At 32.9% G+C, this 26,747-nt stretch overlaps 6 protein-coding genes across 8 annotated transcripts in view; 2 read left to right on the top strand and 4 right to left on the bottom strand.

Annotated features, from left to right (window-relative positions):
• Positions 1-4,065, bottom strand: part of LOC106109147 (keratin, type I cytoskeletal 9) — a 6,839-nt gene extending 2,774 nt beyond the window's left edge. The window contains exons 1-6 of the mRNA XM_013290552.1: positions 3,853-4,065; positions 3,597-3,773; positions 3,105-3,405; positions 1,355-1,386; positions 104-252; positions 5-31 (exon numbers count right to left, since the gene is read on the bottom strand). Of these exons, the coding sequence (XP_013146006.1) occupies positions 5-31; positions 104-252; positions 1,355-1,386; positions 3,105-3,405; positions 3,597-3,773; positions 3,853-3,862 (696 nt within the window). The 5' untranslated portion in view covers positions 3,863-4,065. The remainder of the gene's footprint in view (positions 1-4; positions 32-103; positions 253-1,354; positions 1,387-3,104; positions 3,406-3,596; positions 3,774-3,852) is intronic.
• A 667-nt stretch (positions 4,066-4,732) lies between these two features.
• On the bottom strand, positions 4,733-8,038 carry LOC106109273 (polymerase delta-interacting protein 3-like). 2 transcript variants are annotated; one of them, XM_013290701.1, is made up of 9 exons: positions 7,947-8,038; positions 7,524-7,590; positions 7,162-7,351; positions 6,458-6,533; positions 6,254-6,382; positions 5,831-5,981; positions 5,462-5,636; positions 5,117-5,301; positions 4,733-4,915 (listed from the first exon to the last, which is right to left on the bottom strand). In XM_013290701.1, the coding sequence occupies exons 2-9, from the start codon at positions 7,586-7,588 to the stop codon at positions 4,822-4,824; spliced, it is 1,065 nt and encodes a 354-aa protein (XP_013146155.1). In that variant the 5' UTR covers positions 7,589-7,590; positions 7,947-8,038; the 3' UTR covers positions 4,733-4,821. The 2 variants fall into 2 exon arrangements, with proteins under 2 accessions (XP_013146155.1, XP_013146154.1); XM_013290700.1 differs by lacking the exon at positions 7,947-8,038 and adding an exon at positions 7,670-7,839.
• Positions 8,039-8,284: 246 nt separating this feature from the next.
• On the top strand, positions 8,285-10,412 carry LOC106109272 (uncharacterized protein C17orf85 homolog). The gene is made up of 3 exons (XM_013290699.1): positions 8,285-8,748; positions 8,830-9,124; positions 9,399-10,412. Exons 1-3 carry the CDS (start codon positions 8,656-8,658, stop codon positions 10,391-10,393), a joined length of 1,383 nt encoding a protein of 460 aa, XP_013146153.1. The 5' UTR covers positions 8,285-8,655; the 3' UTR covers positions 10,394-10,412.
• Positions 10,413-10,523: 111 nt separating this feature from the next.
• LOC106109270 (EH domain-binding protein 1) lies at positions 10,524-20,370 on the bottom strand. 2 transcript variants are annotated; one of them, XM_013290696.1, is made up of 14 exons: positions 19,972-20,370; positions 19,713-19,897; positions 19,477-19,538; positions 18,984-19,335; positions 17,696-18,408; positions 17,497-17,621; positions 17,279-17,368; positions 16,568-16,781; positions 15,067-15,214; positions 14,371-14,553; positions 13,918-14,032; positions 13,634-13,733; positions 12,985-13,123; positions 10,524-12,564 (listed from the first exon to the last, which is right to left on the bottom strand). In XM_013290696.1, the coding sequence occupies exons 1-14, from the start codon at positions 20,121-20,123 to the stop codon at positions 12,389-12,391; spliced, it is 2,754 nt and encodes a 917-aa protein (XP_013146150.1). In that variant the 5' UTR covers positions 20,124-20,370; the 3' UTR covers positions 10,524-12,388. The 2 variants fall into 2 exon arrangements, with proteins under 2 accessions (XP_013146150.1, XP_013146149.1); XM_013290695.1 differs by having other exon boundaries at positions 10,525-12,564; positions 14,365-14,553.
• Positions 20,371-21,202: 832 nt separating this feature from the next.
• LOC106109243 lies at positions 21,203-23,211 on the bottom strand. Its single transcript, XM_013290658.1, has 4 exons — positions 22,936-23,211; positions 22,321-22,476; positions 21,817-21,963; positions 21,203-21,459 (listed from the first exon to the last, which is right to left on the bottom strand). The coding sequence occupies exons 1-4, from the start codon at positions 23,121-23,123 to the stop codon at positions 21,252-21,254; spliced, it is 699 nt and encodes a 232-aa protein (XP_013146112.1). The 5' UTR covers positions 23,124-23,211; the 3' UTR covers positions 21,203-21,251.
• Positions 23,212-24,254: 1,043 nt separating this feature from the next.
• On the top strand, positions 24,255-26,468 carry LOC106109427 (translation initiation factor IF-2-like). Its single transcript, XM_013290929.1, has one exon. The coding sequence runs from the start codon at positions 24,688-24,690 to the stop codon at positions 26,149-26,151; it is 1,464 nt and encodes a 487-aa protein (XP_013146383.1). The 5' UTR covers positions 24,255-24,687; the 3' UTR covers positions 26,152-26,468.
• Positions 26,469-26,747: the final 279 nt, after the last annotated feature.

The following is a 26,747-nucleotide window of genomic DNA, read 5'->3' as shown; positions in this document are numbered from 1 at the left end:
AAACTTTAGGTCGTTGCGTTTTCTTGTCAATCTGAAGTATAAAATATTTACTTATAACATTGATTTTTATAACATTAATAAAGGCATATAATATGATTGTTACCTTTATAATACCAATAGCACCAAAGTGCTTACACAATTCATCTTCAGTAGTAGATGTGTTCATGCCCTGAATAAACACGGTGTCCTCCTGCGTGATCATGTCACTGCCCCCCCGGTCTCCGCCGCCGTAACCGCCTCCGTTGCCACCGCCTACACAAATATTGTATTTTTAACAAAGTGTAGCAGACAAATTTTTATAGATATTGACTACCCATTTTACTCTATTTGCATTGCGCAGTATTTTATTTATGAAGATCAAAGACGGATTTAAACTACTGAGCAACTTTCAAAGTAGCTCAACCCAACATACATTTTTACACCTCTTATTTTATTTAGTACTAAGACCTTATAACCTTATGCTTTTCGAATTGTCCATGTAAACCAAAATCACCCACTGTTGTAAAATAAATAACAATTTAATAACCAACACTGTGACAAAAAGTTGACATCATTGAATTGAAAAAACCTCCAAAATCATATTTTCACAAACCCATTGAAACTTTCACTATATTTTAACAAATTGTACCAATTTACATTCATTGTAAAATATTTATAATATTGAAATTGTCGTCCGAATAATTTGAAACAGGGCTGCCAAATGAAGATACAGTGTTCCTGGAATTATTGAGCCACCACTTCACCAACAAATAATGGCGTTACGAATGGAATATTGACGAATATAAAACCTCTTAATATAACATTAATATGTAGATAATTGACTCAATACCAGTTACTCTGTATAAACATGTTATCCAAAATGTCCGCCCTCCCACTATTTATTTGTTGACTATTATCCCTTTATTTTACCATGTTGTCTGTTGATATGTTGTCACATTGATATGTGTACTTTTTTGAAGCCGTCTTTTAGAAATAAACAGTCAACATAATATATGAAGAATACCTTGTATTTCCAATCAGAATATTTTATTTATATATGTGCAAGAGGAAAACTTTAGTTGAAGTTTCATGTAATTTTCCTGTTGCTTTAAATTAAAAAGATGCCCCGAAACATATGAACAAATTTCCAATTGCTTTTGTAAATAACTTCGCCACTTTTGTAAGTACTTAGCTGTTCACAATAAATATATGTTGAGACACTTAAAATATACATTGCGTATTATAGGATGGCGACTTAAAAAACATGTCAACAGGCATATGAAAAATTATATAACAAATGCTGATTGGCAGCCCTTTTTAATTACATATTAAAAATATGACAACAGCACCGATCGCTTATCGCGAGGAGCTTTACCTTTATTATAACCACCCCCCCTGCCGCCGCCACTAAAACAATAAGAAGACCGTTTAGTTTACACTGGGCAGGCTGGGGGCTCACTGACACACCAACGGCGCACGCAGACGGTTTGTCACCTAGGTACTGTTTAACCAGTAACCTCACACCATGGATGATGGATCCTTTTCTTTACCATATCATAAACCTTGACACCTCGAAAATCTTTGAACTGTTGGAGACAATAATGTTGCACACTTTGTAAGCATATTGCACACAAGTACAAAACAATAGTCAATGTATGTCACAATGCAATCATTTAGTCCAAAATAAATAATAGTTCAATAAAAGTGTAAGTGGAGGAAGTTATTAGATTTAAATTTTATAAATTATAAGAAATGATGTGGTACTCTATATATCCATAAAAAAAAGTGATGTTTGTGTCAACATATTGTTTTTAACCCTTGCTTCAATTTAAATATGCTTGGGTCTAACGCAGGTTTCCTCCATACATGCACAAAATCTCAGACTACAAATTTTGAACACTTTTCAACACTAACAAGTAAAATAGCATCCTAGTGTATTTTCTACTGTTGTATGCATATAGTGACATTTTTCCTTTTAAATTACTGCTTATAATGCAAATCACATCAATGGTATCCTATGTTTATCCATACTTTTCCTTTTCTCTATGTACACTTGCCTCTTTTACACCAATACTGAGTATATATATTCATCTCTTTTGTATATTGTAGATTATTAGAAGCGGAGATCACTTGAATAGAACCTCAGGTGAAAAACTAACTTCTTTATAGCATGAAATATAAATTGGTGCTTGAAGTTACATTTCACTTAAATTAAATGAGCAAAAATATCAAATACCGTACCATGTTTTAAATTGTTTTTGTAGCATCCAAAAAAAACACTTAAATTATTATTACTTAACCAATACTGTATTAAAGATAACATGAATTGTACCCATGACATTTTTCTGCTATTTTTACACGTTATTATCTTCCTGAATAAATGTTACACATAGAACTTTCCTATAGTTTTACCATGAGGATTAACTAGTTGCTGAATTACACTAAAAATATATGTCATATGTCAGTCCCCATAACTTTACATTCCCATGCACTTATTTTATTAAAGTTAAGGAAGCACAATGAAATATAGAAAAAGTGTTGCACAATATTAATTTACCTAAGACTTGCATTGGCCATTGATGCTAAAAATTTTAAACTTAAAGTTGATTTTTTAAATTAGTACAAATTGCTGTATACTCCATCATTTCATGGTGTTTCCTAAAACTTGGGAACCAACCTAATGGTGTGAGACCATGTTTCCAGGATAAATATCTCTTTTTTTTAGACACACTGAGACAAGAATGAAGACACCAAGACAACAAGAATGAAGGTCAAATGTATTTAAAATACGACAATCAGGGAATCTGGCAGTGTTTTACCTTAAAAGCTACAACTGTTTGAACTTTATGTACAAATTGAGACAATATAGCAGAACCTTAAATTCTACTTTTAAATGTGTTTGTAGCAATAAAGATTTTTATTATTATCTCATACTTTGCACCTACTTTTGTTATTTGTAAGAAGAGGCAGAGTTTGTCTTATTGCAAGGAATAAACAAGGCTTTTTTTCTGTAATGGAATACCACAGATTTCCATGATTGTTTATAGGTATCATAATATGGAATAAAAGGTAAACCACCAATACTTTGACTTATTTTAACAAAGAACAATGTAAATATGACTTACCCATATCCACTATCTCTATTTCCCCCGTCTCTATTGTAGCTGGAGCGGTCACCCCCTCCATATCCCCGGTCACCACCAGAGTAACCACCGCTGCCTCCCCTGTCATTCCCACCATAGCTGGAGCCCCCACCGCTCCGCTCGCTGCTGCTATAGTTGCTTCCCCCGCGGTCACTTCCGCTTACATTGTAGTTGTTACCACCGCCACCACTGCTTCGGTCATAACCTCCACTACCATAGTTTGAACTATAATTTTGACCGTAGTTATTGCCAGATTGACTGCTGCTGCCATAATTACTTCCACCTAAAAAATAATATTAGTTTTTAAAATTTACAAACTAGAAAATAAACTTAATCCTTAAATAATTCATTGATTTACTACTTATTTTTTACAACATTAATTAGTGGTCACAAATTGATTAGATTAAGTATTAAGTAAAAAGTTCATGTTCATTCATGTATACAGCAGTTGTGCTTAAAAATTAATATACCAACCTGAGCTTTGGGAATTCCAATCTTGACCTGAACTTTGTCCAGAATAACTGCCCTGACCCTGATTATAACCGCCTTGTTGACCACCGCTATAATTATCGTCCCCAGAAGAGGCTGCGGGTGGTGGAACGGAATATTGGGACGAATATCCTCCACTGTTGTAATCGCTTGATGAGTAGGCTACAAAATAATATAAAAACTTATGAAAAATCAGAGAAATCCGTCTTCAATACAAGGCAAGCACAAAAGTAAAACTTACGATCCCCCATTTTGTCTTGAACTTATCAACTTTTTAATATAGAGATGTCCAATTTAAGAAACTCACTAACATTCGCGAAACAATATTTTAAATTTTTAAGATGACAGTCTTTCACTCGATGGCAGATACACGAAAAGCCAAAAAAGCCACGAACGATTGATAAAATGGCGGCAATGCAGCGCACGCCGCTAAACAGGAAATGACAAGAAGGAGGAAAGGACATCATCCACTCTTTGTCTATGCTCTGAAATTGTGTTACCACTACTAGTGTTCCGTTTCCGGAAACGATACATTTGGTGGCAAGATCTTTATTTGTTGCATAAAATGTGCGCCTAATTCCTAAAATACTTTTGTGTTTTTTAACGCTGTTTGGAACAGTAACAGTACCCTGTCAATTGAGCAAATCATAAAGCTACGTTGCCTCAGGTCGATCTTTTACTGGAAACATAAAGATAGGAGGATTCGTAATGGACTTCGTGCTCTTCGTAAGTGAAATAGCTTCAGCTTTAGTCCCTACGAGCTGTCGCCCGCAAAATTCGTTAGTGCAGAACATTCCCGTGTGCATCTACGATTAAACAGCTACCTTCCAAAGTCCCGTCTAAATCGGTCCACCTGTTGCAGAGGTAGCGGTCTGGTCGACATTTTAACAGCGCGGAATTCGTCCTGTGAAAGTCACGTTAAATAGAGCCCAGTCGTTTCGGAGATTACCCATAACAAACTCGGCTTGCAGACAGACAAACATTTTTTAAATACGATTTTATTATTAGCAACGCAAATCCATTATCTTCCCGAAATTTGGATTTTTTTTTGATATTACAGACACTCCAATTCTATTAGATATATATAGATTAGAGAAGTCAGTTAAAATAAAACAAAGGAACAATGTTTTAGATTATATTTAATGAGTAATCAAATATCATGGTATTCTCAAACTTGTTTTTTTTTTAAATTCATGACCATAGTACTAAATTAAGTAAAATTGCTGAACATAACTTTGTGGAACGTTAACAAATCAGGTTCCACATTAGAATTTGTGCTGTACAATGCTGGCTTAGTACTGGTCCTAAAACAAAAAATCATAGTGAGACAACATGAACTTCAAACAATAAGAATACATCATAAGGTTTTTGTAAAAAACATATTTAAATGTATAGCGACAATTTAAAATTTTGTTAGGAAAATGAACACACCTGGCAAGTTTCTGACACTGAAAATGGAAAATAGCAGGAAGAGAACCAAAACATAACAAAAATAAAATACTAACCTTGATGTTGCAGACGTTGATCTTGGCGTTACAAGCAGGCAATTCATTGGCTGGCCGTCTAGTTGACGATTATGATACAAATCAACTGCTTTTTGGGCATCTTCTAAGCTATTATAAATAACTTCAGCTGTGCCGGCACGAACCAGACGAGATTCTAACATCCCACCCACATCACCAAACAATTCCTGAATACAATTAAACATCATAGAAAGCCTTAATAGATATTTATTTACTTATTACTAAATTATTGTTATAGGCAATAACATTTATCAAAGTGTGGCACAAAATTGATCAAAAACGTGAAACCTAATAAGCAACAAGCAGGCATATAATAACAATTCTTACCTCAATATCCCCACCTGTAACAGTATTTCGTAAATTACTGACTATTATTCTGTATTCCAGAACAGGTTTCTCAGCTTTATCCTCTTTTTTCTCAGTTCGTAAAGCAGCCATTGGTCGTTTTTTAAGTATAGATGGCGGCCTAGGCGGGCTTGCCTCTTTCTCAACAATAGCTGTTCTGTAAAATTAAACATATATAAATCAGTAAGCAGACTATTCAAAACAAGAAGGTGAAGGTTTTATACATTTAAATTAATATTTATATGAAATCTGTATTTCTATGCAAAAATAATATTTATACTAATATTTTTTTTTTTGTTAAAAATAGAAATTTTTGATAGCACAATACATGTTAGTACTAAAGTTTACTACCTCTGAACAGCGCTCCTTTTATGGTCATAGTTATGAGCAATTATTTTGAAATGCAAATTAGTCTTGTGCTTTGATAATGGCATTTCCTCATCAATGATTTCAATATCATTTTCGACTGTTCTTACTATAGGTTTTAATGCTGCAGTATTAACTGAAAACAATTCCTTCAATAGTTATCTAGAATACTTTGGTAATATATAACTAATTAAGCATTTAAAACAGTAAACTTAAGGTATAGTAGATAATAGTAGGTTTGAGAGTTATGATAAGCAGTTCACACAGTTCTGGGTTCTGTAATATGTACTTCATTCCTACTATCTTTAGTTGTGCAACTAAACAATTAAATGGGCTTGGAAACAATCGAAAATCGCACAAAAGTTGTGCAATCATTTAGTCAAAAGTGTGCATTTATTAATATTGTACCTATTGAATGAGATCCAAAAGTTGTATTGTTCATGAATCTTCTGTTATTATTGTTTTGTGTTTGTCGTCTCATGTTTTTAACACTTTTAAGAGGTTGTGATGTTACTTGTCTAGATGGATCAATAAAAACTGTAAAAAAACATATGATGTAGTAAGAAATCAGATTTCAGTACATAAACAAAAAGCAAAAAATGCTATAAGTACCTCTTTCATTCCTGGTTTTCAGAAATATATCTCGACCTTGAAAGCCCTTTCTATCCTTAACTTTAGATATTGCAAGCTAAAAGTAAAACCAATAACATATAAGAATAATGTGGATGTTTATTGATTGCCTCATGCTTATATTTGTGACCATAAATTTTCATTGAATCTATCTATACTTCTATACTAATATAATAAAGTGTAAACACACACCACTTTGTGGTGTATATATATAATTGCTGGCATCCTATGCCACATTATTATAAAAGAATTATTTAAGAAAGTATTATTCAAATATTTGAATAATTCTTTCTTTAATAAAAAGCCCTACACTTACGACATGCTTTAGGCTATTTATTTTCATGCTATTAATCTTAGGTGGTAAATGAATTGGAAAAAAACCTTCATGTGGGGAAACTACAAGCTACCAACATTAAAGAAGCAAGGTTTTGTGATAACAGTAATTTTGACATTTGCACTTGTGCTTTAGATATTCATATACTACCAAGGTGGCCAATAAACATCCTTTTAATATATTACATTCGGTGACCTAGCCTTCTTTACTGCATAACTCAGAAAACAATAATTCCAGTTTGATTCCATTTGAGGACTATTAAAAGTATTCCTAACTTTGAGTAACATTAATACAGTATTCATAAGTTAGTTCTAAAATAATTAAATCATTTTGTAAATAAATAGCTACTTACCCTTTTTTCTCTCAAGTGTTGCAATTTCAAACGAGCATCTTTTTGCCTTGCTAGTTCTGCTAACTTCTCTCTGGCATCTGTTATTTGTATTCTTTTCCTGGATATGATTTTATTACGAGCATCGACTATATCAAGCTTTTGAGCAGGCATTTGCTTTTGGAGAGGTTGTTTTTTTATTTTGCCTTTATACCTGCAATATATTTTGTTCTACATTCAATCATCCTTTATTATATATTAAAAGTATGTATAAACCGTTTTACTTAAACAGACTTTAAAATGTTTATGAAATAATACGGTATGAGTAAATACATATTTGTGAGAAAGTTACACTATCAATTAGAGTTGATTAATATAAATTTTACCTGAAAGTTTCTCTTTTATTTTTTTGTATTATATCATCCAAACTCATCTCTATGTGGGAAGTCATTGCTGGAATATACACAAACTTAAAATATGAGCGAATACTAAGATAAATGTTACATATAGATGTTTTATATAGGTAAAATACCTAGTTTTGGGATGTAGTATGAAAAGAATTTGTCAAGAATTAGAATATTGTTTAAAGGTTTACAAAAGTGTCGATTATTTAAATCTTAATGAGAAACTAGCAAGAATATAATCAAGTTTTCATTTACATAAATATAAATGATATGAAATCAAAATGGAAAGAGGCGATTTCGAGGCAGATGACAAAGAGTAAAAAGTAAAAGGTATAAAAAGATTTGAAGGAAAGTATCTTTAAAATTAGCAAACAGTAAACTTTGTAATAATGAAATATAGTCAACCTTGAATCAACTTGTTATATTCATTAACTTATTACCACTAAGTTCAGAAATATATCTCTTAATAATGTTTGCAAGTTTTAATTCTTGTGAAAATATTTTTCTTGTAATGGCAACATGGCAACCGATTGAATAAAATAAATCGTTGCCATTTATTGATTGTAGTCGATCTACAGACTACTTTTTTTTTGATCGCGATGTAATTTTTTGGTTCGTAGTTATAAAGGATAGATAGCCAATTAACGTAGAATAAGTTCAAAATACTGTATTAGAGAGTAACGTTTCATTATAAACGAAAAGCCGTTTTTATCAGGGGTGTGTTATGTCCTTAGAGTTTGTTTTTAGTGTGAAATAATGTCTAAAAAAGTTAGGAAATTTTTGCAAACTAGTAACCCAAACTTTTAGGTCGGCTGCAGGCGTCCTTCTGTCAACCAAACAGTCAACGTCAAAAAAAGATTAGATCCTTTTTGGACTGGTATTGTATGAAAATTGCATTGAACTTATTTGTAATTCAGACGCAACTCAATTTTACGTTTTTGTTGTTTAATGTGATGTATTGAATATTATGTGTTCATTAAATGCTGCTATACTTGGTTATTTGTGACTGGTGTTCAAGACTTGATTACAAAAGTAGTCCATGTTAGGATAAACGTCATTATTTTTAACTATCGTGATATTACCAATTTGAAGTTAATATAAAATCGTAAGGAAAATGGAAAGAGAAGAAGGCGAGATGAGTGATAATGAAATGGACGTTGATGATATTGAAGAGCCTGCTGTGCAAAATATGGAGAAACACACTGTGGTACAAAGTGTTTTTTTCAAATATCTAACTAAACAGGTAAGATTATACAAAGATTAGATTCACTTTTTTTTTCATTTTCAGTTATACAAGAAAGACAAGAATGGTTTAGTTGTGGAAGTACTTGAAAAAGTAGATGCTTTTAAACTTGAAGAGAGGGCAAAACGATTTGGTTTTAGTCTTACAGGCAATAGAGTTGTGACACAAGAGCAAATTGATGATCTGTACAATAATTTTGATATTAAAGAAGGCAATGAAAGGCATTTTCGTTTTGATACTTTACATTTAGCTGGAATTGATGGACTATCTACCAAAGATATATTTGAATATCTTGAAGATTATAAACCTGTGGCGATAGAGTGGATTGATAATAATTCATGTAAGTGACATTTATCACATCTTTGTTTTAGACTGGTATCAGTTTTCTTATTTCCAAGAGTAATAGTAGGGCACTGCCTAGTCGTTAGTAGTTAGTCAGTACTAACTTGGCATATGTATTGTTACAACATTCCTGCAGCATACAATAATTCCTAGCCCATAACTAGTACAACACCATTGCTGGAAATAAACAGATTTAGTAATAAAACTTAATGATTTTCAATTTTGCTTTTGTATACTACAATAGATATTTTCTTATAATGTTTTTATTTTAGGTAACATTGTTTGTCATGATCATATAGCTGTTGCTTTGGCTTTATTACTACATTCACAGGAAATAACTGATGAAGGTTTAAAAGAAATGATTAATGAAAAATCTTCTTACCACTGGCGAGAAGGTTTACCACATCCTAATGTAGACATGATATTGATGAGATTTGCAACACATAGTGATAAGAAAATGACAAAAATAAAGTATGAAAATAAACAAATTGCTCAATGCATGGATGATGGTAACATGGTTAGTAAGAATCCTTGGGGTGACTTGTGCAGGTCTTGGGGAGTGTATGATCATCAAGAAGTATTTAGCCGTAAATTACCTCAAGATTATGATGAGGAGGAAGATGATGAACCTAATGAAATAATACAAATAAAAAGTAAAAGACTTGCCAAGCGTCTTGGAAAAAGAAGTAACAAAACAGAGGACTCTGATGAAGGTTCATCAGATTCAGAATGGAAAAAGAAGTCTAAAACACCCAGAATGAGGATGCACGCTGATGACGAAGAACTTAAACGAAAAAAGCCTGTAGTTGAGCATTTTGAGGAAGAGAATACATATGCTCCACTTTCCATAGAAGTTACAAATACAAAAAGTGATTACACACCCAGACCAATATTAAGGGTATCTGAGAAATTCAGGAGTAATACTAAAACAGATGACACCCCTAGAAAGAAGAGCTTGCAATCCAGGTTAGGGGCCAAAGTTCCAGCACAGGAATCAAGTGATGGATCAACATCAGATAATTCAGATTCACATATAATGAGCAGAGTCCAAAAAGTTAATAAAATGTCTAATCCTCAAAGCTCTAGTGTATGGTCTAGACTGGAACTTAAATCAAATAGTGTAGAGGATTTAGATAGACCTAAAGATTTAAGACAAAAACTAAAATCAAGGAAACAGAAAAAACCCGACGACTTAAGAGATGTTTTAAGCAAAACCAAACCAAACAAATCAAATTTAATCATTGAAGTAGACAATAGAAATAAATGATTTTTATCAAAAACTAATACTTACATTTTTTTAATTGAATCCTGTATATTATTGTATGCTAGAGTAATATAAGAATGGTAATCAAAATTATGGTATTAATAAATTAACTCTTTCAACAAATAAAACAAGAGTTTATTAATAACATATATTTATTAAAAAAAGAATTTGTGCTGGTTTGTGTTAAGTGCTCTTATGGCTAAAATATATACCTCTTTGTGTGTTTAGTTTTTGTTAGGGTGTATAAGTAGTGTTAAATATTGTGATCTTAATAAACTTTTAAACTTTCATAAATGTATAAAGCAACATATCTTTAACTATAAATTAATTCGGTACAAATAGAGTATTTTAAATGGCTTTCACATTTATTAAAATAACTTAAACTCTTTGTAATGGACAATGATAGTATGTAAATATGGTTTAGTTTACATAAAAAATGGACACATTAAATGCAGTTAAACAAACAACCTTAAGTTCTTACAGGTTTATATGGTGGGCTATAATAACGACGTAAGCCTATGTTAGGTAAAGCTAGTAAATGTTAGCACAGTTAAGTTTAAAACTTATAAATAGAAATAGAATATTCGAGAACCTGATTCTGCAGGCGGCAGAAAAAAAATGCAATAGAAAGTAAATAGCAATAAATTGAATTGTTAAGCAACAAAAAGTAGCAAGAGTTTGAGCTCCGTTAGATTGGTTCAAACTTTCGAGACAAATAGATATACATGTGTTTTTTGTATATCACAGTAATCCCATAATATCAATACAATCTCTAAACAATAATCATGTCATAAATTATATTAAATGTTAGTAATATTTATTACATTTATTACAGACATATAAAGATGGTTGTGTTGGTGTACAATAAGATTATAGATAGATTAAATTTCGATCGTAACTTATTAAAAATGAAGACTCAATTTATTGGAAAAACATTTTATATGTTTTTCTACTTTTAAAATAAAATAATTATAAGTAGAATTGAGAAAAGGAAATCCAAAGGGCGGCCACCCTGTGCTAAAGTACACTTTTATAAAGGATTTTTTCTTATAACTCGTCTATTAAAAACTTCGTTACAGAAATTATCGTATAAACATAAAAATAAAAACTGCTTCCATTGAGTTTTTAATTTTCACTCATAGAAATTACTCTTATATTCAGCAATATGGCGTGGGCTTTTATATATTTTCTTTCTTTGAAAATGATTTGTCATGCGCCCTGCGCTAATTGGATACTATATATAAAAAAGCATCAATACTATATACCTATTTGATATGCAATTTGTAGGACTTGCATAATTTTCTTTTGTTGTTTTTCAGAACCAGTTAAACAGTAGAAGTAAAGATTTTACAATACTTATTAATATAGCAGCAGAAGACTAGATGTAAATTTGTATAGAAACTCTGAAGAAAATATAGTTATTTTAAAATGTCTCGATGATTTAATTTTACCGTTTATCTATGTTTACTACTTGATATTTTAGTATATTTTTTAGATATGTAGAATTAACCATTGTCACGGGCGATGGTTTGGCATAAAAATAAATATAAAAGCAGTTGCCTATGACCGCCTTGATGTCTGATATTAATATTCATTTTTTTATATTTACTCTATAAAAAAAGAAACCACTTATTTTACTTACATGTATCAAATACGTTAAAAGGAATGTTTTTTCTTACATGTTGAATAAAACTAATATATTTTTAGTAAATACAAAACGGTTAAGTACTACTTTGTCCAATGAAAGTTACGAGATTACGAAATATTTAATACAACGATAAATGTACGATTACTTGATCAGAAATTTAATTATAATACTTTCGATCATAAAATTTGTCTAAATAGTCAAAATGTTTTTTTTTTTTATGAATCACGAATTAATGATCAATGGAGAAAAATTCAGTCTTATTAAATACTTTCCTTACATTAATATATCTGTTTAATCTAAAAGAAAAATGTATACTTGTAATCTGTTCTTATATTTTTCAGTTGGATGAGTTATTTTGGTTTCTTTTCTTTCTCCATTTTATCTTCGTCCTTTTTCTTTGATATTAACGTGTGCTTTGCTTTCTTTAATTGTTTTTTCACCTTGTCCTTTACTTTGGTCTTCTTAGGACTAACGATAGTTTCCGTCGATTTAATGGATGAAGCATTTGAATCGCTGTTCCTTTGTGCTGAAATATACCACAGAAATATTTTAATAAAATTATTTCATCTTTAAAATATCATCAATAAAATTCCTTTTTCTAAAAGAAAAATAACTTGGTTATAATTTAATTCTTCGACTGTACAAGGTGACTCAGCAAAGAACAATGATAAAATATCATTTAGCACACTATCTCACTATAATAATATTATAAATGCAAAAGTTTATCTAAACTGATGTCATTCATCTGAATTGATGAAAGTTTGTTAGATTTTGTAGCCTAAACTGCTGAAGAAATTTCGATAAAAGTTGGTTGCTAAGATTTTTTTCTTAAATCCGCACGGGCGGAGTCGCGGTCCAATGCTGGTATTATATAACATTACACATATGTACTTTAAGTTATTTTAGATTTTATGCTAGTAAAAAAAAAGATTTAGTCTGTTGTAACCTCTCTTGGTGGCGATAGAGGCTGCGATGGCGAGGTCCTCCTGGCGCTCGCGGCGGCGCTCCGCCTCTATCTGCTGCACCAGCTCGTCGCGCAGCCGCACCATCTCCACCAGCCGCGACACCAGCTCCTCCTCGCGCGCCTGCGCACAACACCACCACGAATTATACATCTGATTATGCGCACAACACACCACCACCACGGAATAATACAACTGATTATGCACACAACACCACCACGGAATAATACATCTGATTATGCGCACAAAACCACCACCACGGAATAATACATCTGATTATGCGCACAAAACCACCACCACCACGGAATAATACATCTGTTTATGCGCACAACACCACCACCACAGAATAATACATCTGATTATGCGCACAAAACCACCACCACCACGGAATAATACATCTGTTTATGTGCACAACACCACCACCACAGAATAATACATCTGATTATACTGCTTGTTAACATTCACAAACAATATTCAAACCTGGTTTAGGATCGCTAAAATCGATTACTTACAACTTAACTTATGCAGATAAATTATCTTTTTACTAGTGTTTACATATATTCATGGTCAAGCTAAATAATAAATAAAACAGAAGTAAGAAGTAAGAAATGATATGCAACAGTTTTATCTTACCTTATCTGAATCGATGCGATTAACGGCCGGCCTCGATTGTATGATTCTGATTTCGTGTTCGATGTCCGCTTGTTCTTGCTCTAATCTTTGTTGCCGGCGGCTGGGAGCAATAAATTTTAAAATCCAATTTACATTAAGGATCAGATGTTATATTCAAAAGTTTTTGCTTAATTTATTTTAGAAATCGATAAATGAACAGTAAAGATAACATACACTGTTTCATAAATAAGCTATACCAACAATTTAATAAGTGGCTTCACCCTTACATAGTAATTTGTACTTACATGTACATAAGCTCTGTCTGCCTTCTAAACAGATCGTTCTTTTCATTGACGAGCTCACACAGCTGTATCACCAGGTCTTCGATTTCCTCCTGCGGCACCGCCACCGCTTCGTCACCTGAAAGTATACAACACAATATCTTGTAACACAAATATTTGATTTAGAAACGTCATTAAAATCATGTAAGGTATTGCTCATAGCAATAAGGCCCCCCCTGCGCAATTCTTGTTTTACCTTTAAGTGTTTTGTAACTTTTGTGCAAAAAAATAAATAAATAATACCCAATTGTCAATTGACCGACACCAAGAAAGAAAAGACAGAAGTGCGAGAAAAAATAAAAACAGCAAACATAAACACACTCTTCTGTTTTGCACGAAATACAAAAAAGTGGAAAAAATAAATGTTTGCTGTAAATAGTTTATAATAAAGGTGCAGTGCGCAGTAATTACCCTCACACTTGTCACGTATCATCTGCTCGATGAGCACGCCCTGCCGCTCCAGGCCCAGCTGCTGCGTCTCCAGCAGGTCCAGCTGCACCTGCAGCTCCTCGCCCGACAGCTGCAGCCGCACCGCGCGCCGCGCCGGCAGCGGCAGCCCCGGCGCCGGCCCCTTCGCCCGCCGGCACGCGCCCGTCAACTCTGCCGGGGAAATTAGTAGTCACTAAGTGAACGAACGAAAGATAAATACAATCTCACGCTCGTAACACAGAAAATGGATTTTTCACAACCCTCACTCCGCTGTGCCCCCACGTGGGTACAGATGAGACTATAAAGTTCCATCCGTCTCACCCTTTGCGACGAGGGGACGGTTGGAACTTATTTTATTTCTCAACGGGTCCATCTGTCACCTTATTGGTGATAGTGGGACGGATGAAAATTTGTATACTCGTCTTTCCCTACGTGGGGACAGAGCGGGGTGACGGCTGGGAATAATCGCAGTAATTACGCAGATATAAAAATGTAACTTAAGAAAGACCATTTCAGTTCAGATCTGGACCTGCAAGAGCTTGAAGCAAACGACATGTGACGTTGGCGATCTCTCGTGTCGTAGGCTAAAACCCACTTTAGGTTGCAGCGCCAGAGCAGTAAGTTAATTTTGAACATACGTTTGGTCAAAGTAACTCTGTAAAATTAGGTAAAAGAGGTAATCACCATCTGAAGCAGCGCTACGTGTACCAGACGTGTCGACACCTTTCTCCATTGACTCAGCTCCACACCCTGAGAGAGTAGAAAGACTGTCTGGTGGTGTGGGCGCATGACGTTTCTTTTTCGATTTAGGAGTTATAGTACCAATTGATTTCTGAAAAAAGAAACAGATTGGAAACTCTATTCTAGTATATATTTTTAAACGGTTAAAACGCTTTTATTAATAAAAGGGATTTACTGTAAAGGACAATTAAAATGCATAAATACTGGCAGTGCCTTCATTACCTTGTGCATTCGCGCTTTAAAACTAATATCTGACATCATATGTGTGATCACTAATATTTATTGTTCCCATTATTCTGTGGCGATTTGCACACATATCTTTCTATAGATAACTGAAATATGCTTTGTAAGATGATCAGGTGCGGATCAAACGTGACTTACGATTTCATAATTTTAACGAGGCGGTAATTGTGTTAACAATAAATGCTATAGCATTGTGTCCTTGTTACCAAAAAGTTATTGTTATGCATTGTCAACTTCAAGGTTATTGTCAGAATGTACGATTACGTCGGGCGTCATCAGCGGTCAGACATAACATTGTATAGAATTTACCTCTGCAATTTAAACCTGATACAATTACAACATAAAAACGTTGGGTAACAAAGCGTGCTTACAAATTATAGGCAGTCCATTTAGACATAAACGTTTCCGTTATTAAATGCTTTTAGAATACACAAACGATACAAGTAATATCAAACGTTCTATAACATACTAGCTCTCAGCACTAGTACTTGAGTTTAGTTTGTGGAAAAATATAACGGTATACTTTATTTCGACGTCATTGTATTCTAAATATTTTATCGAATAATTATAATATAAATAGCATATAATAAAAAAACCCAAATGTTTTGCGATTGCTTTGTAATCAAGCGTTGATTTGTGCAATTTATTTTTAAAATAAATCAATAGTTTCGAGAAGTTTGATAACGGTTCCTACAGACAGCATGTAGCGTCAAGCGGAATTATACATGTTTGTACATTCTGTATGTAAAATTAATAAATGTATGAAATTGGTCGTCTAGTCACGCACTAACATAACAGTTGTGGAATCTTTAATGTAAGCGTCGAAGCAACAAAACTTGATACTTTAACGAAATAAAAAACGTAGTTAAACTTTGCTTAGATGAGTAGAATATTGTTCTAAGGAATATAATAAAAAAAAAATTACATCTTCAAAATGGTTATTTTAAAAATTCAGAACTAACGGATTAGAGAGATAAAAAAAATGCACATGTATGTATAGACAAGACATCTGTTATCACATAGATATATGTACACATAGATTCTTAACTATTTTTTCGCGCTTATCAAAGTATTTGAATTAAAAATATCTATATATCTTTCATTTAGATCGGAAATTGCTATAAGTTGATAATTATGAAATTCTTGACATTTCTTTAAATAAACTTGGTTATTCCAAATTAAATATGATTGTTAAACTTACTTGATCGGAATAAACTGTAGAAGTGTGGGAGCTTAGTGATGATATACTGGCAACATCGTCCATAGAGACGGACATGGAGTTCCTATCAGGCTTTTGTGCTTCGCTAATTGAGATGACGGGCGGAGGCGCGGGTGCTTTCGGCTTTTTACGTCGCGGAGTACTTGATGGTAGATTAGGAGTACTCGTCGCCATTGATGATTTATACAAATTGGAACTGTAATCATTTTTGGATATTTTTATATGTCTCAACCTATGGCTGTAACCTACATCAGGATCGTGATATTTTTTTAATCATAATAATTCTATAAACTCGATCTGTGGTGTTATGTAAACAATTTGTTTATGCAGTTATTTCGATGTATTCGATCTTCACAAATTTTGTACTTATTTGCTTCATAATTGATTTGATAGCGGGTATCGATAAAGAATTGTCATTAAATGTAAAGATAACATCTTTTAAACAAATAGTTTTAATCATGGCTAATTAATATTTTCACGTATTAGGTGATGTCCTTGCGTCATCAAATATTGCACATTTTATTGCTGGGTAAATGCCCGAAACGATCAACTTCTTATATTAAAAACGCAGTTATCAATAATAGCTATTACAACACTCCAATTTATATTATTAAAAAATGATAAGTTTAAATTTAGAAAAAAAGACAAACGATTGGCGGGAATACCTTTAATAAAAAAGAGAAAAAAACTTACCTTCTTTCACATGCCTCTTCATCAGACGATGGTTCTTCTCCATCCGACCAAAAGGGGTTCGAGGGGTTTTGTGCTACAACAAGTCTTTTTCTGTAAAAAAAACAAAAATTTTAAAACATATTCACATTTTTAAGTTCACATGGATACAAAAAACTTAATAACAAGACATATGATAAAGAGTATAGAAAAAAATTATAAAATGTGGTTAGCATACTAACATTGGTGTTTGTAAATGTTTGTCTTGTGTATTTTGTGTTATTTGGACTGAGGGTACTTCATCTTCGTCCTCACTACTTCCGAAAGGGTTCGTACTAACTTTCTTAGGTTCTTCTTTAGGGATTACCTGGAAATATTAGCATTCATTATTTTATTCCTTTGGGATAAACTTTTTGTTTTAAATGTAATCTTGATTTATACCTTCTCATCATCATCGTCAGAAAATGGGTTTAAGTAATCTGGATATTCTTGATTTTTTACGATAGTCTTATTTGGTACTTCTTTTTTTATTCCATTTGTACATTTATCTGTTGATGTGTTATGTTTTTTTCGTCTTGGTGGTACACTTATACTTTTCTGAGAATCGTCTTTACTGGAATTGTTAGTTTCTAGCGTCGTAGATGTATTAGAACTAGATATGTTTAGATTAGATTTAGCAAGTCTGTTATCATCTGTTATATTACTTTCTTCCTTAGGTTCTTCTAGTTTTCTACTTATTTTGTCATCATAAATAGAAGATTTATCATCAATTGTGAATTTTATTTCATCATGTTTGGGTTTGTTTTCTAAAATTTCACTGCTATTTGAGGCTGTATCAGTTTTAAAATTGTCTTCTGCCAGTTGTGTTTGTAAAAAATTGAATTTATTTACATTGCTTTTGTATAGATTATCAGGCACTTTTTTATAGAAACTTTCATTTAAACTAATTACATCATCATTCAAATTATTTGATTTGTTGATTTCCATATTATCAACTTTAGAAGAAAAACTTTGTTCTTTACTACTATTTTCAACATCTAAGGAGTTATCTACTTTAGGCTTATCGTTAGTGGAATCTTTTAAACTAATATTTGCTAATTTATGATCAATACTTGTGTCTTTTTCTACATTCTTTTCGAACATGTTTATTTTATCTGTAAAACGGAAATTGACAAAAAATAAGTAATAAAAACACTGGGAAACTTATCTTTTCCAAAATGAATGCCTAAATCATATAAATATATAAAAGACAAAATCGGAAATGTCGATGATTAATGTAGTAATTGTAAAACATAACTAGAATCTTATTAAGTTTAAATAGTTTAGTAATGATTGAGGAATATCTTCTTGTAATAATTCATAATTTCTCAAATTATGCACAGTTTTAATATTTTTCATTATTAAATAACCTTTTTTTATTAAAAAAAGTATAAAAAACTATATACATGTAGAGTATAAATGGTATAAAAATTTAATCAAACAAAATGATGCAATAAAATGTGCAAACAGACACATGCACTGATTTTTTTTCTAATGATTGTTATATGTAGTGTGTCAATGAGCATGGAGAATCAATTTTTCATCACATTTCTAGGATTGTTACCTTACAAAATGATATAGGAAATGTTTAACACATATAAACATAAATGAAAAAACAAACATAAGATGCTGTTTATAGAAGTTCTTAGTGACATGCAATTTGAGACACAAGATAGTATTAAATGCTCACCTAATATAGACTGTGGCCTGGTCTTATGTCTTTGACTTACTTGCTCCTCATTACATGTATCAGTTTTTGAATCACTTGCATCTCCACTATATGCTAGCATTCCCATCTGGTCATTATTATTAAAAATCTTTGTTGAATTGAAATTCTTTTCATTCTTGCAAGAGTCACAACAAAACTCAGATGTATCATCTACATGATAATTCTTTGGATTCAAGTGGCCAGAACACTTTGAACATCGGAAACATCTTCTGTGGTAAAGTTTATGATCCACCATAAGTCTTTGTGCCAAATAGACAGGCAATCCACATGCAGCACATTTGTCAAGACCTGTCTTTCCAAATCTTATAGGAGTCTACAAGAGTGATTACAGAGTAAAAGAATCTAGGATATAGAATAGAGTAAAAACTTGCACATACACAAAAGAATAGTGCCAAATAAAGCAGACACAAAAAGAAACATTCTTTATGCATTAGACAATCATACATATACTTACAACTGGATGCTTAGACGTAGGAGATGAAGCTTTTGGCTCACTTTCAGTGGCTTTAGTATTTACTGCAAAAGAAATTTATGATATTGCTAATTTTTGAACTGGTTAGATACAAAAAAGGGCACTTTTAAATAAAAAATATTTATCAATCCACCTAAACACTAATTTAATTAATTGTTTACTAGTTTTCACAAAACAAAGATTAAAATTATAAGGCTTTTTAGTAATGAGTCACTCACCTGTGTGACTAAGACGCTGGTAAAACTGAGACAAATATGTTAATACTGACAATCTGTCTGGGACATCATTTTCAACCATATCCTCAGGATCCAATAAAGCAGGAATACCTAAATGTTTTTCTGCTATGCTAAATGCTAGCTGATTATTTTCATATATATTCTCTGGTTTAAGCTTGGAAAGGTCGCTAAAAGAAGTTCGCAAATAAATTATAAAGTATTCAAATGTAGAATACAAATAAGACTTAATAATAATATTTACATGAGATCCGGTCGAAAATGATGAACTAATGCACAAAATGCCATTCCATTCCTCCAAGATGTTGTCATATTATCAATCTGTATATTAGGACAATCTTTTACCAATCGTTTGCACCATAATTCTAAAGCCTTAGTTCCTTTTACTTCCGACATTATTGTTTATTTTGTATCACAGGTTTGTAATTTTACACATCTCATAAGCGAATATGAAAGGTTCCTTTAAAATGCCTTCTGTTAAATCTCTTTACATTCATACTGCTCTGAACTGCAACTAATTCTTGATAACTCTAAAAGCAACAGAAAGAACCGTACGAATCACTTAAAGAAATTATATTTATTGAGAATAATTATACTATGTCAAAATAACAAAATAAGATTGCTGATGGCAAAATTAGTTGGCAAGGACAACAGATAACGAAAAATTGCAAAAATGACAACTGTCGTTTCGTCTAGAAATTCCGATTTTTTTTATCAAATTATTTAAGTAAAATTATTAATTATTATATAAATAAATCGGTAAATAAAAAATAAGTAAGATATGGGTTCTTATCCCGCCGTTTACCAATGTGATTTTTGATTTTTCGATTTTTCGTATGTACATAATTTACCCGACATATCGGCGAAGAAATTCAAAGATATGTGTGAAGTCAACCAAACCGCACTTGGCTAGCGTGGTTGCCCATGGCCTAGTCACCCCTTATTAGGGTTGGCTCCGAGCCCCTCGGTGGGGACATATAGTGAGCTGGTGGTGGTGGTGGTGATATAAATAAATTAATTATTTGAGCTTCTTCTTTTTAACCCTTAATCTCATCCACCGCATACAACAGATGTATTTGCAAGATTTGATAACAGAATTCGTAGGAGGCAGCACTGAGGAACGTTGATTTTGATACGATCCTAGATTTTAAAATTATTAGTTACTTATTATTACTATTATACAATGAGTGATTATAGTAGCATTTGTTAACGCAATTTTTATTAAAATAGAGCGCTGGTTAATACAGAAGGTCATATCGATTCATTCTTTTAAATAAAAATCTATAGCATTCTAGGGTAGATGATAGAATTACATGAATTTCGTTACAGTTTCACTTGGGGGAGGGTTGCAATGTATTAGCTTTTAAACTTAATATTAGAAAATATTGATAAAAGTTTCACCAGCGTTTACTTATTTCTAGTTTAAATTGAAATAGAGAGAAACAAAACAAGTTCACATTTTTGTTGAATGATATTTATTAACATTAATGTTTAATATTTTTGTATCACAAATTCCGATAGAGTTTAATCAAATATTGGCCGACAAATTCCAAATATATCAGGCCTATATCCAGCAGGACATTGGTTGGGAACCGTTATTATGTTTCTGTTCACATTTGCTTCATCCAGCAATTGAAGTATTTCTTCTGCATCCAAATCCAGTTGTCGTTTTTGGCGATATAATAATTGTGATTTAATAGTTTCGATAATTTGTTCCAAAATCTTGCTTTCACTGAAATAAAATACTACAACACTCAGTTCCTAAAGCTTACTTTTTATCTTGTTACAAGCTTCCGTCAAGACTTTGTGTGCGTGGAATAAGGAAAAAAAAAGTTATAGCCTATGTGTTCTAGACCACATCGAGATCCGTTCAGCCGTTTAGGCTACAAACTGGAACTAACATCCACCAATCTAAACTTTCGTATTTACAATAATAATAAGATTGTATCGTAGTTTTAATAAATTAATATAAAGCTTTCTGTTATCGACGAAAACAAGTGATAGATAAACGATTTAAATACTAGCTACTTGAAGAGTTCAATGAAGTCACAATTATTTATAACAATTCTTTGTTCTAAGCTGCTCTTACTTAGATTGTTCGACAGCTTGAGGAGTAGGGCTGGTTGGTGCAAACATCCAAACGTCACGACATACGCCGTTGATTAACTGTTGACCCGGAGGACAGTTCGTAGGCACCGTGATCATATTAAGTGGAGCGTTTTCTAGACGTTGTCCCCTATTAATATGAAATAAATTTTATTAATTTCACTATGGCACGAATTCGGTTTATAGTAAAGCATGATTCTTATTTAGTATCCTATATTAAAATAATTTATGTTAAAGTTGAACACTTTTTCAGACGAATATAAGAGCCCGTTTATTTTAATTTTAATAGAAATTTCAAAATCCAATAATTTCTTATTGGAGAAAGTAGATTACACTAAAATTGTTGACGATTTTTTGTCACAACGATAACACCATTATCAATTTTGCTGTTGCATTTTCCGTGTCTTTATGTCGTTAAAGCTTAAATTTCTTTAACTTGTGTAAAACTGACAATATCACATACATGATCTTTGTTTGGATGACTTACGAGTATTCAATATTTGATGGGATTGGGCTTGTAGCTCTGTATCGCCAGATGTCGCGACAAACGCCGTTAATCAGCTCCTGACCCGGGGGGCAGTTCGTAGGCACCGTGATCATGTTCCGTGGCCCATTTTGTTCACTATACTGTGGACCCTGTTGACTAAAGATCTATATGAAAAATTTATCTCTACAACTTAGTTTTTAATTAAGACATATAAGTACTCTTTGCCAGATAAAAAAAGGGTTACTTTTTGCAAAAATATGATAGAACGGAAAGAGGCTGACTGGCACATTTTCCGAAGTTATGGTTTCGTACATTAGTTAGCTATGATTACTACTACTCTACCAGTAGTAACTACTGATTATGATTTGAAACCTCTGAATGGATCTGAAACCTGGATGTCTTTACCGTTTCGTTACGATCAAGTTTTTGAAAAATAATAACACCAACATTAATTTCGTCTGAAAATTTCGCGAGTACTATCGCTATGTCAATGATCTGTTATCAAGATTTCTTATGGCGTGAAAAATCACTCAAAGTAAAGTGTTTCGCCACTATTCTGATAATGTCTCAATATTATACGCAGTTAAAATAAAGTGACAATACATGGCAACTTACTTTTCAACGTCCATTGGCATGTTAAGTAAATCATCGTGAGACCAAATATCTCTACACTCTCCGTTGATGAGTTGTTGACCCTTTGGACAGTTTGCTGGTACCGTCACCATATTCCATGGTACATAATTATCTTTAGGCCGACCACTGATCGCAGACACAATAGCTAATAATATCATGTATTTAATCATTTCCACTTATTTTTTCAGCTATCACAATAATTAGAAACGTCGGTAAATGTTGCTAATTGATTATTAAGTACTTCTGATATTCCAGTGCTCTGTTTATATCAAGTTGATAATTCAATTACGTATCAGATACGGTATCTGGTACGTATAACTGTATAACGACAAACAATATATGTAGCAAAGAAAACCCGACAATCTTAAGTAGGATTAAAGTCGTGATTTTCAGATTTTTGGAATTAAAACAATTGGAGTTTGACTATTAGTTTTCATTCGGAAATTCGAGTCACAGGTTTTTAAGAAGAAAGTTATATGTTTTATACAATATTGCGCAATGGAAATCCAAGGTATTTCATAAAGACTACAAAACATTTTTGGAATTGTAAATTTTAATAACAAACAATAAATGGACGTTCTAAAGACAACTGACTGCTGCTATTTCTATAGACTGATAATATTCAGTAAGATTTTTAATTTTCAGATGGATTCTTGTTGGCAGGGTAAAATTCATTTCCGCCTCTGCTACCTTTTTCCCCCTTGTAGGTTTTCCTTGCAATGTAAAATCCCCATGTGTTGTCATTTACGTAATTACTCTTACATATAAGGTTCTTATGATTAAGATACAGTCTAACTACATAATTGTTGAATAGTGATTTAAAATAATTAGTCGATTGGCGTGTCTTTTTCAAACTGCTATTGCCCTCTATAAAACGCTTAAATAATTTGATAGTAAAGTATTATCTTACCATTTGACACTGCGTATATTTTCCCAGGCGCAAATAAAGATATCTCAGTACATAGGTAACAGGAGCAATTTGCCAATTGTCCAGTCAATTGTTAATAAATTGCTTGAATGGTGATAAGTTGTCATGAGTTCGTTTGAATTTGTACTCTCATCCCTAAGAATAAGATATATAAATATATGGCATAGCATTGAACGAGTTGAATAGCATTGTTTGTGCCATACAGGAGCAAATCATACTTCCTTTGAGATGACGAATATGCTCAAGTGTCAGTTTAAACCCTACCATTGTTTCATTCAGAATTTTCTATTCTGAAATACCATTTTTATAGTTCTAAAAGACAGACATACCTTGTATTTATTTTTCAATTATCATAAGGTACTTATTATCGCAGTTTTTGTTTGAAATTAACATAGCTAATTTGCTAGTGCTTAATTTCGATTTTTTCAAATGCATTACAAAATTCCTAAAATAAGAAGTTAGATGCTTACGCTGTAATAAATATTTTCGTTTCGTTGCATTGTGATTTAACACCGTATGCGGATTATTCAACATCGTAGTAGCGAGTTTTATTGATTCAACATTCATGTTTGTTTGTATCCGTCTCACTCACAGGTTGCCTCGCTCGCTGCGTGCTACGTGCCCCCCTATTACATCGTTTGTAATACCAGGGTGGGCGATCGATCATTAAGCACTTTTCTAACAATTGGACGTTCTAGAAGCATATTGTGTTTAGCGCTCGCTGCGGTAGCCGCATTCATTTGTTTGTGTAACTTGTACTCAGTTTTTCATTCCATACTTTGTGTGTGTAAAAGAACTAAACCATAATGAAGAACATTATTATTTTTGTGTTATTGTTATTTGCAACTATTAACATCGACGCTAGAAAAATGTCTTCTAGAGGTCGGAGTTCATCGAAAAGCACTTCGAGTAGATCGAGGTCAAACGCACATCCGTCGCCGGCTTCGCTAAGTTACCCTCAACCTTCAGTCGCTAAGCCTGCATTATTCGGATGGCAAGAAAAACCATCACGAACTGCTCAGAAGCCTTCTAATAAACAAAGCCACTCTTATCCGTCGAGTCGCACCGGCCTTTCGGGGAGTAATGCACCTAAACAACCACCTCCTTATCAAGAAAGTATACAAAGAAGCAACGCACCTGCTCCAGTTTTACAAGCACCACAAAGAAATCCGGCGCAGTCACAGGGTCAAAATGGTCACTCGTATCCCAATTCAAATGGATTATCAGGTAATTCGAAACCTGGAGGGTTATCCGGTGCTGGTGCTGGTGCCGGCTACCCTCCGCAGCAAAGTGCCGGTGGTACTTCCGGAATTGGATATCCTCAGCATGGGACAGGCTATTCCGGATCTAATGGGGTACCACCTCCTTACAGTCCAGCAAATGTTAATCGGCCATATAACGCCGGCAATCAAGCTAATAATTTTGGAAATGGATATCAACATCCACAAGGACCTCCACCTCCTTATTCCAGTTTCCCACAGAGTTATGGCGGATTTGGTGGTCATGGGTATAATCCTGGTTATGGTCAACAAATGCCAGGTTACTTTGGTAACTATGCAAATAATGGAAAAAGTTTCGGTGGCATGAGTAAAACAGGTTCTGCACTCACGGGCGTTGGTATTGCAGGCGCTGGAGTCGGTACTATACTAACCGGTTTAGCATTATGGAATCTAGCTAGATCAACTGGTCATCATCATCATACTGTTATTTATGACAACAGAGGTCAACCAGTAGCCGTAGCTCCTGGTAACAGTACGGAACCTGTAGTAGATCCCATATTGGGCGATTTAGTTAACTGTACTCTTACGATAAGTAATGAGAACGCCACTGAAGTTTTGGCCATTCCTTGTGCAATAGCTACTTCATTCACACCGGATGCCGATATAAAAGATGATGACATAAACAAAAACACCAGTGATAACACGAAATGTACTGTTACCGTGGTTACCAAAGCTGGCAAAGAATTCATGACTACTATACCTTGTTCTATTTTACTAAGTACTGCCGCAAGTAACAATGTGACTGAACCACCAATACAAGTCAATAATACCGAGGTTGATGCCGGAACATCAAAACCAATAGAAAATATTCTTGTAAGTCAACCAGAAGCTCTAACACTTACTGAAACAGTTGAATATAATGCTACTTTAAATTGTACCCCGGAAATTGGTGACGTCAGAGATCCTATTAATCCTTGCCTTAGTGCGACAAGCAATTTAACTGTAATTCCGCTCTCTACAACTGACAAATCAAAAGAAATAAACCATTAATAAAGTAAAGATTATTGTAAGATACATATTTAGCGAATCGCTTTTAAAAGTGGTTTAAAACAATGTAATTTTGCTCAGTAATGCTATGCTACACTATGTAAATATCAATAAATATTATCTATAATAATAAAAGAGATTTTTTGGTCTTTAAATTGTATTGTAAACATATATTAAAAATGAAATAAGGTCTAACATATAGACAAGTTAACCTGGTCAAATAATTATTTCATTATCATCATCATCATCATCATCACTATAAGTCCCCACTGAGTAGCATATTAAGGAAGTATTAGAGGCAATTATAGGCTTATAGTACATTATTGTTTTATTTCATCAAATGTACAACTTTAATTAAAAGGAAATATATAAAAAAAAGTCTTCGTCATATTGCGGAAAAAAATTCTATGCGCAGTGCGCACGTTAGAAAGTGATGTAATAAAAACGCCAATTGGTTGAGCTATAACATGAATGAAATGAATTCACCGGAAGTATTTTGGACCTAACGCCATTTTATTATAAATTGTTGTTATATAATTGTTATTTACATTCATATAGCTAAGCTTTCATTTGAAATATTTTTGACGTAAAAATAAGGA

The sequence above is a fragment of the Papilio polytes genome, unplaced genomic scaffold (genome assembly GCF_000836215.1).
Source record: "Papilio polytes unplaced genomic scaffold, Ppol_1.0 DF821289.1, whole genome shotgun sequence".
Classification (NCBI taxonomy): domain Eukaryota; kingdom Metazoa; phylum Arthropoda; class Insecta; order Lepidoptera; family Papilionidae; genus Papilio; species Papilio polytes.
The sequence above is the reverse complement of the archived record's forward strand: the minus strand, read 5'-3'. Positions and strand labels throughout refer to the sequence as shown.

Excerpts from the sequence above, each read along its gene's own strand:
- LOC106109427 (XM_013290929.1), top strand. The coding sequence starts at position 24,688 with ATGAAGAACATTATTATTTTTGTGTTATTGTTATTTGCAACTATTAAC.
- LOC106109273 (XM_013290701.1), bottom strand. The coding sequence starts at position 7,588 with ATGACTTCCCACATAGAGATGAGTTTGGATGATATAATACAAAAAAAT. Across the intron at positions 7,352-7,523 it reads AATAAAAGAGAAACTTTCAG|GTATAAAGGCAAAATAAAAA; the intron begins GTAAAATTTATA and ends AATATATTGCAG. Across the intron at positions 6,383-6,457 it reads GAAAACCAGGAATGAAAGAG|TTTTTATTGATCCATCTAGA; the intron begins GTACTTATAGCA and ends GTTTTTTTACAG.
- LOC106109243 (XM_013290658.1), bottom strand. The coding sequence starts at position 23,123 with ATGATTAAATACATGATATTATTAGCTATTGTGTCTGCGATCAGTGGT. Across the intron at positions 21,964-22,320 it reads CCATCAAATATTGAATACTC|GGGACAACGTCTAGAAAACG; the intron begins GTAAGTCATCCA and ends TCATATTAATAG. Across the intron at positions 21,460-21,816 it reads CAAGCTGTCGAACAATCTAA|TGAAAGCAAGATTTTGGAAC; the intron begins GTAAGAGCAGCT and ends ATTTTATTTCAG.
- LOC106109272 (XM_013290699.1), top strand. The coding sequence starts at position 8,656 with ATGGAAAGAGAAGAAGGCGAGATGAGTGATAATGAAATGGACGTTGAT. Across the intron at positions 8,749-8,829 it reads ATATGGAGAAACACACTGTG|TTATACAAGAAAGACAAGAA; the intron begins GTACAAAGTGTT and ends TTTCATTTTCAG. Across the intron at positions 9,125-9,398 it reads GTGGATTGATAATAATTCAT|GTAACATTGTTTGTCATGAT; the intron begins GTAAGTGACATT and ends TTTTTATTTTAG.
- LOC106109270 (XM_013290695.1), bottom strand. The coding sequence starts at position 20,123 with ATGTCGGAAGTAAAAGGAACTAAGGCTTTAGAATTATGGTGCAAACGA. Across the intron at positions 17,369-17,496 it reads AAACATTTACAAACACCAAT|AAAAAGACTTGTTGTAGCAC; the intron begins GTTAGTATGCTA and ends TTTTTTTTACAG. Across the intron at positions 13,124-13,633 it reads ATCGCATCGATTCAGATAAG|GCGCGCGAGGAGGAGCTGGT; the intron begins GTAAGATAAAAC and ends TGTTGTGCGCAG.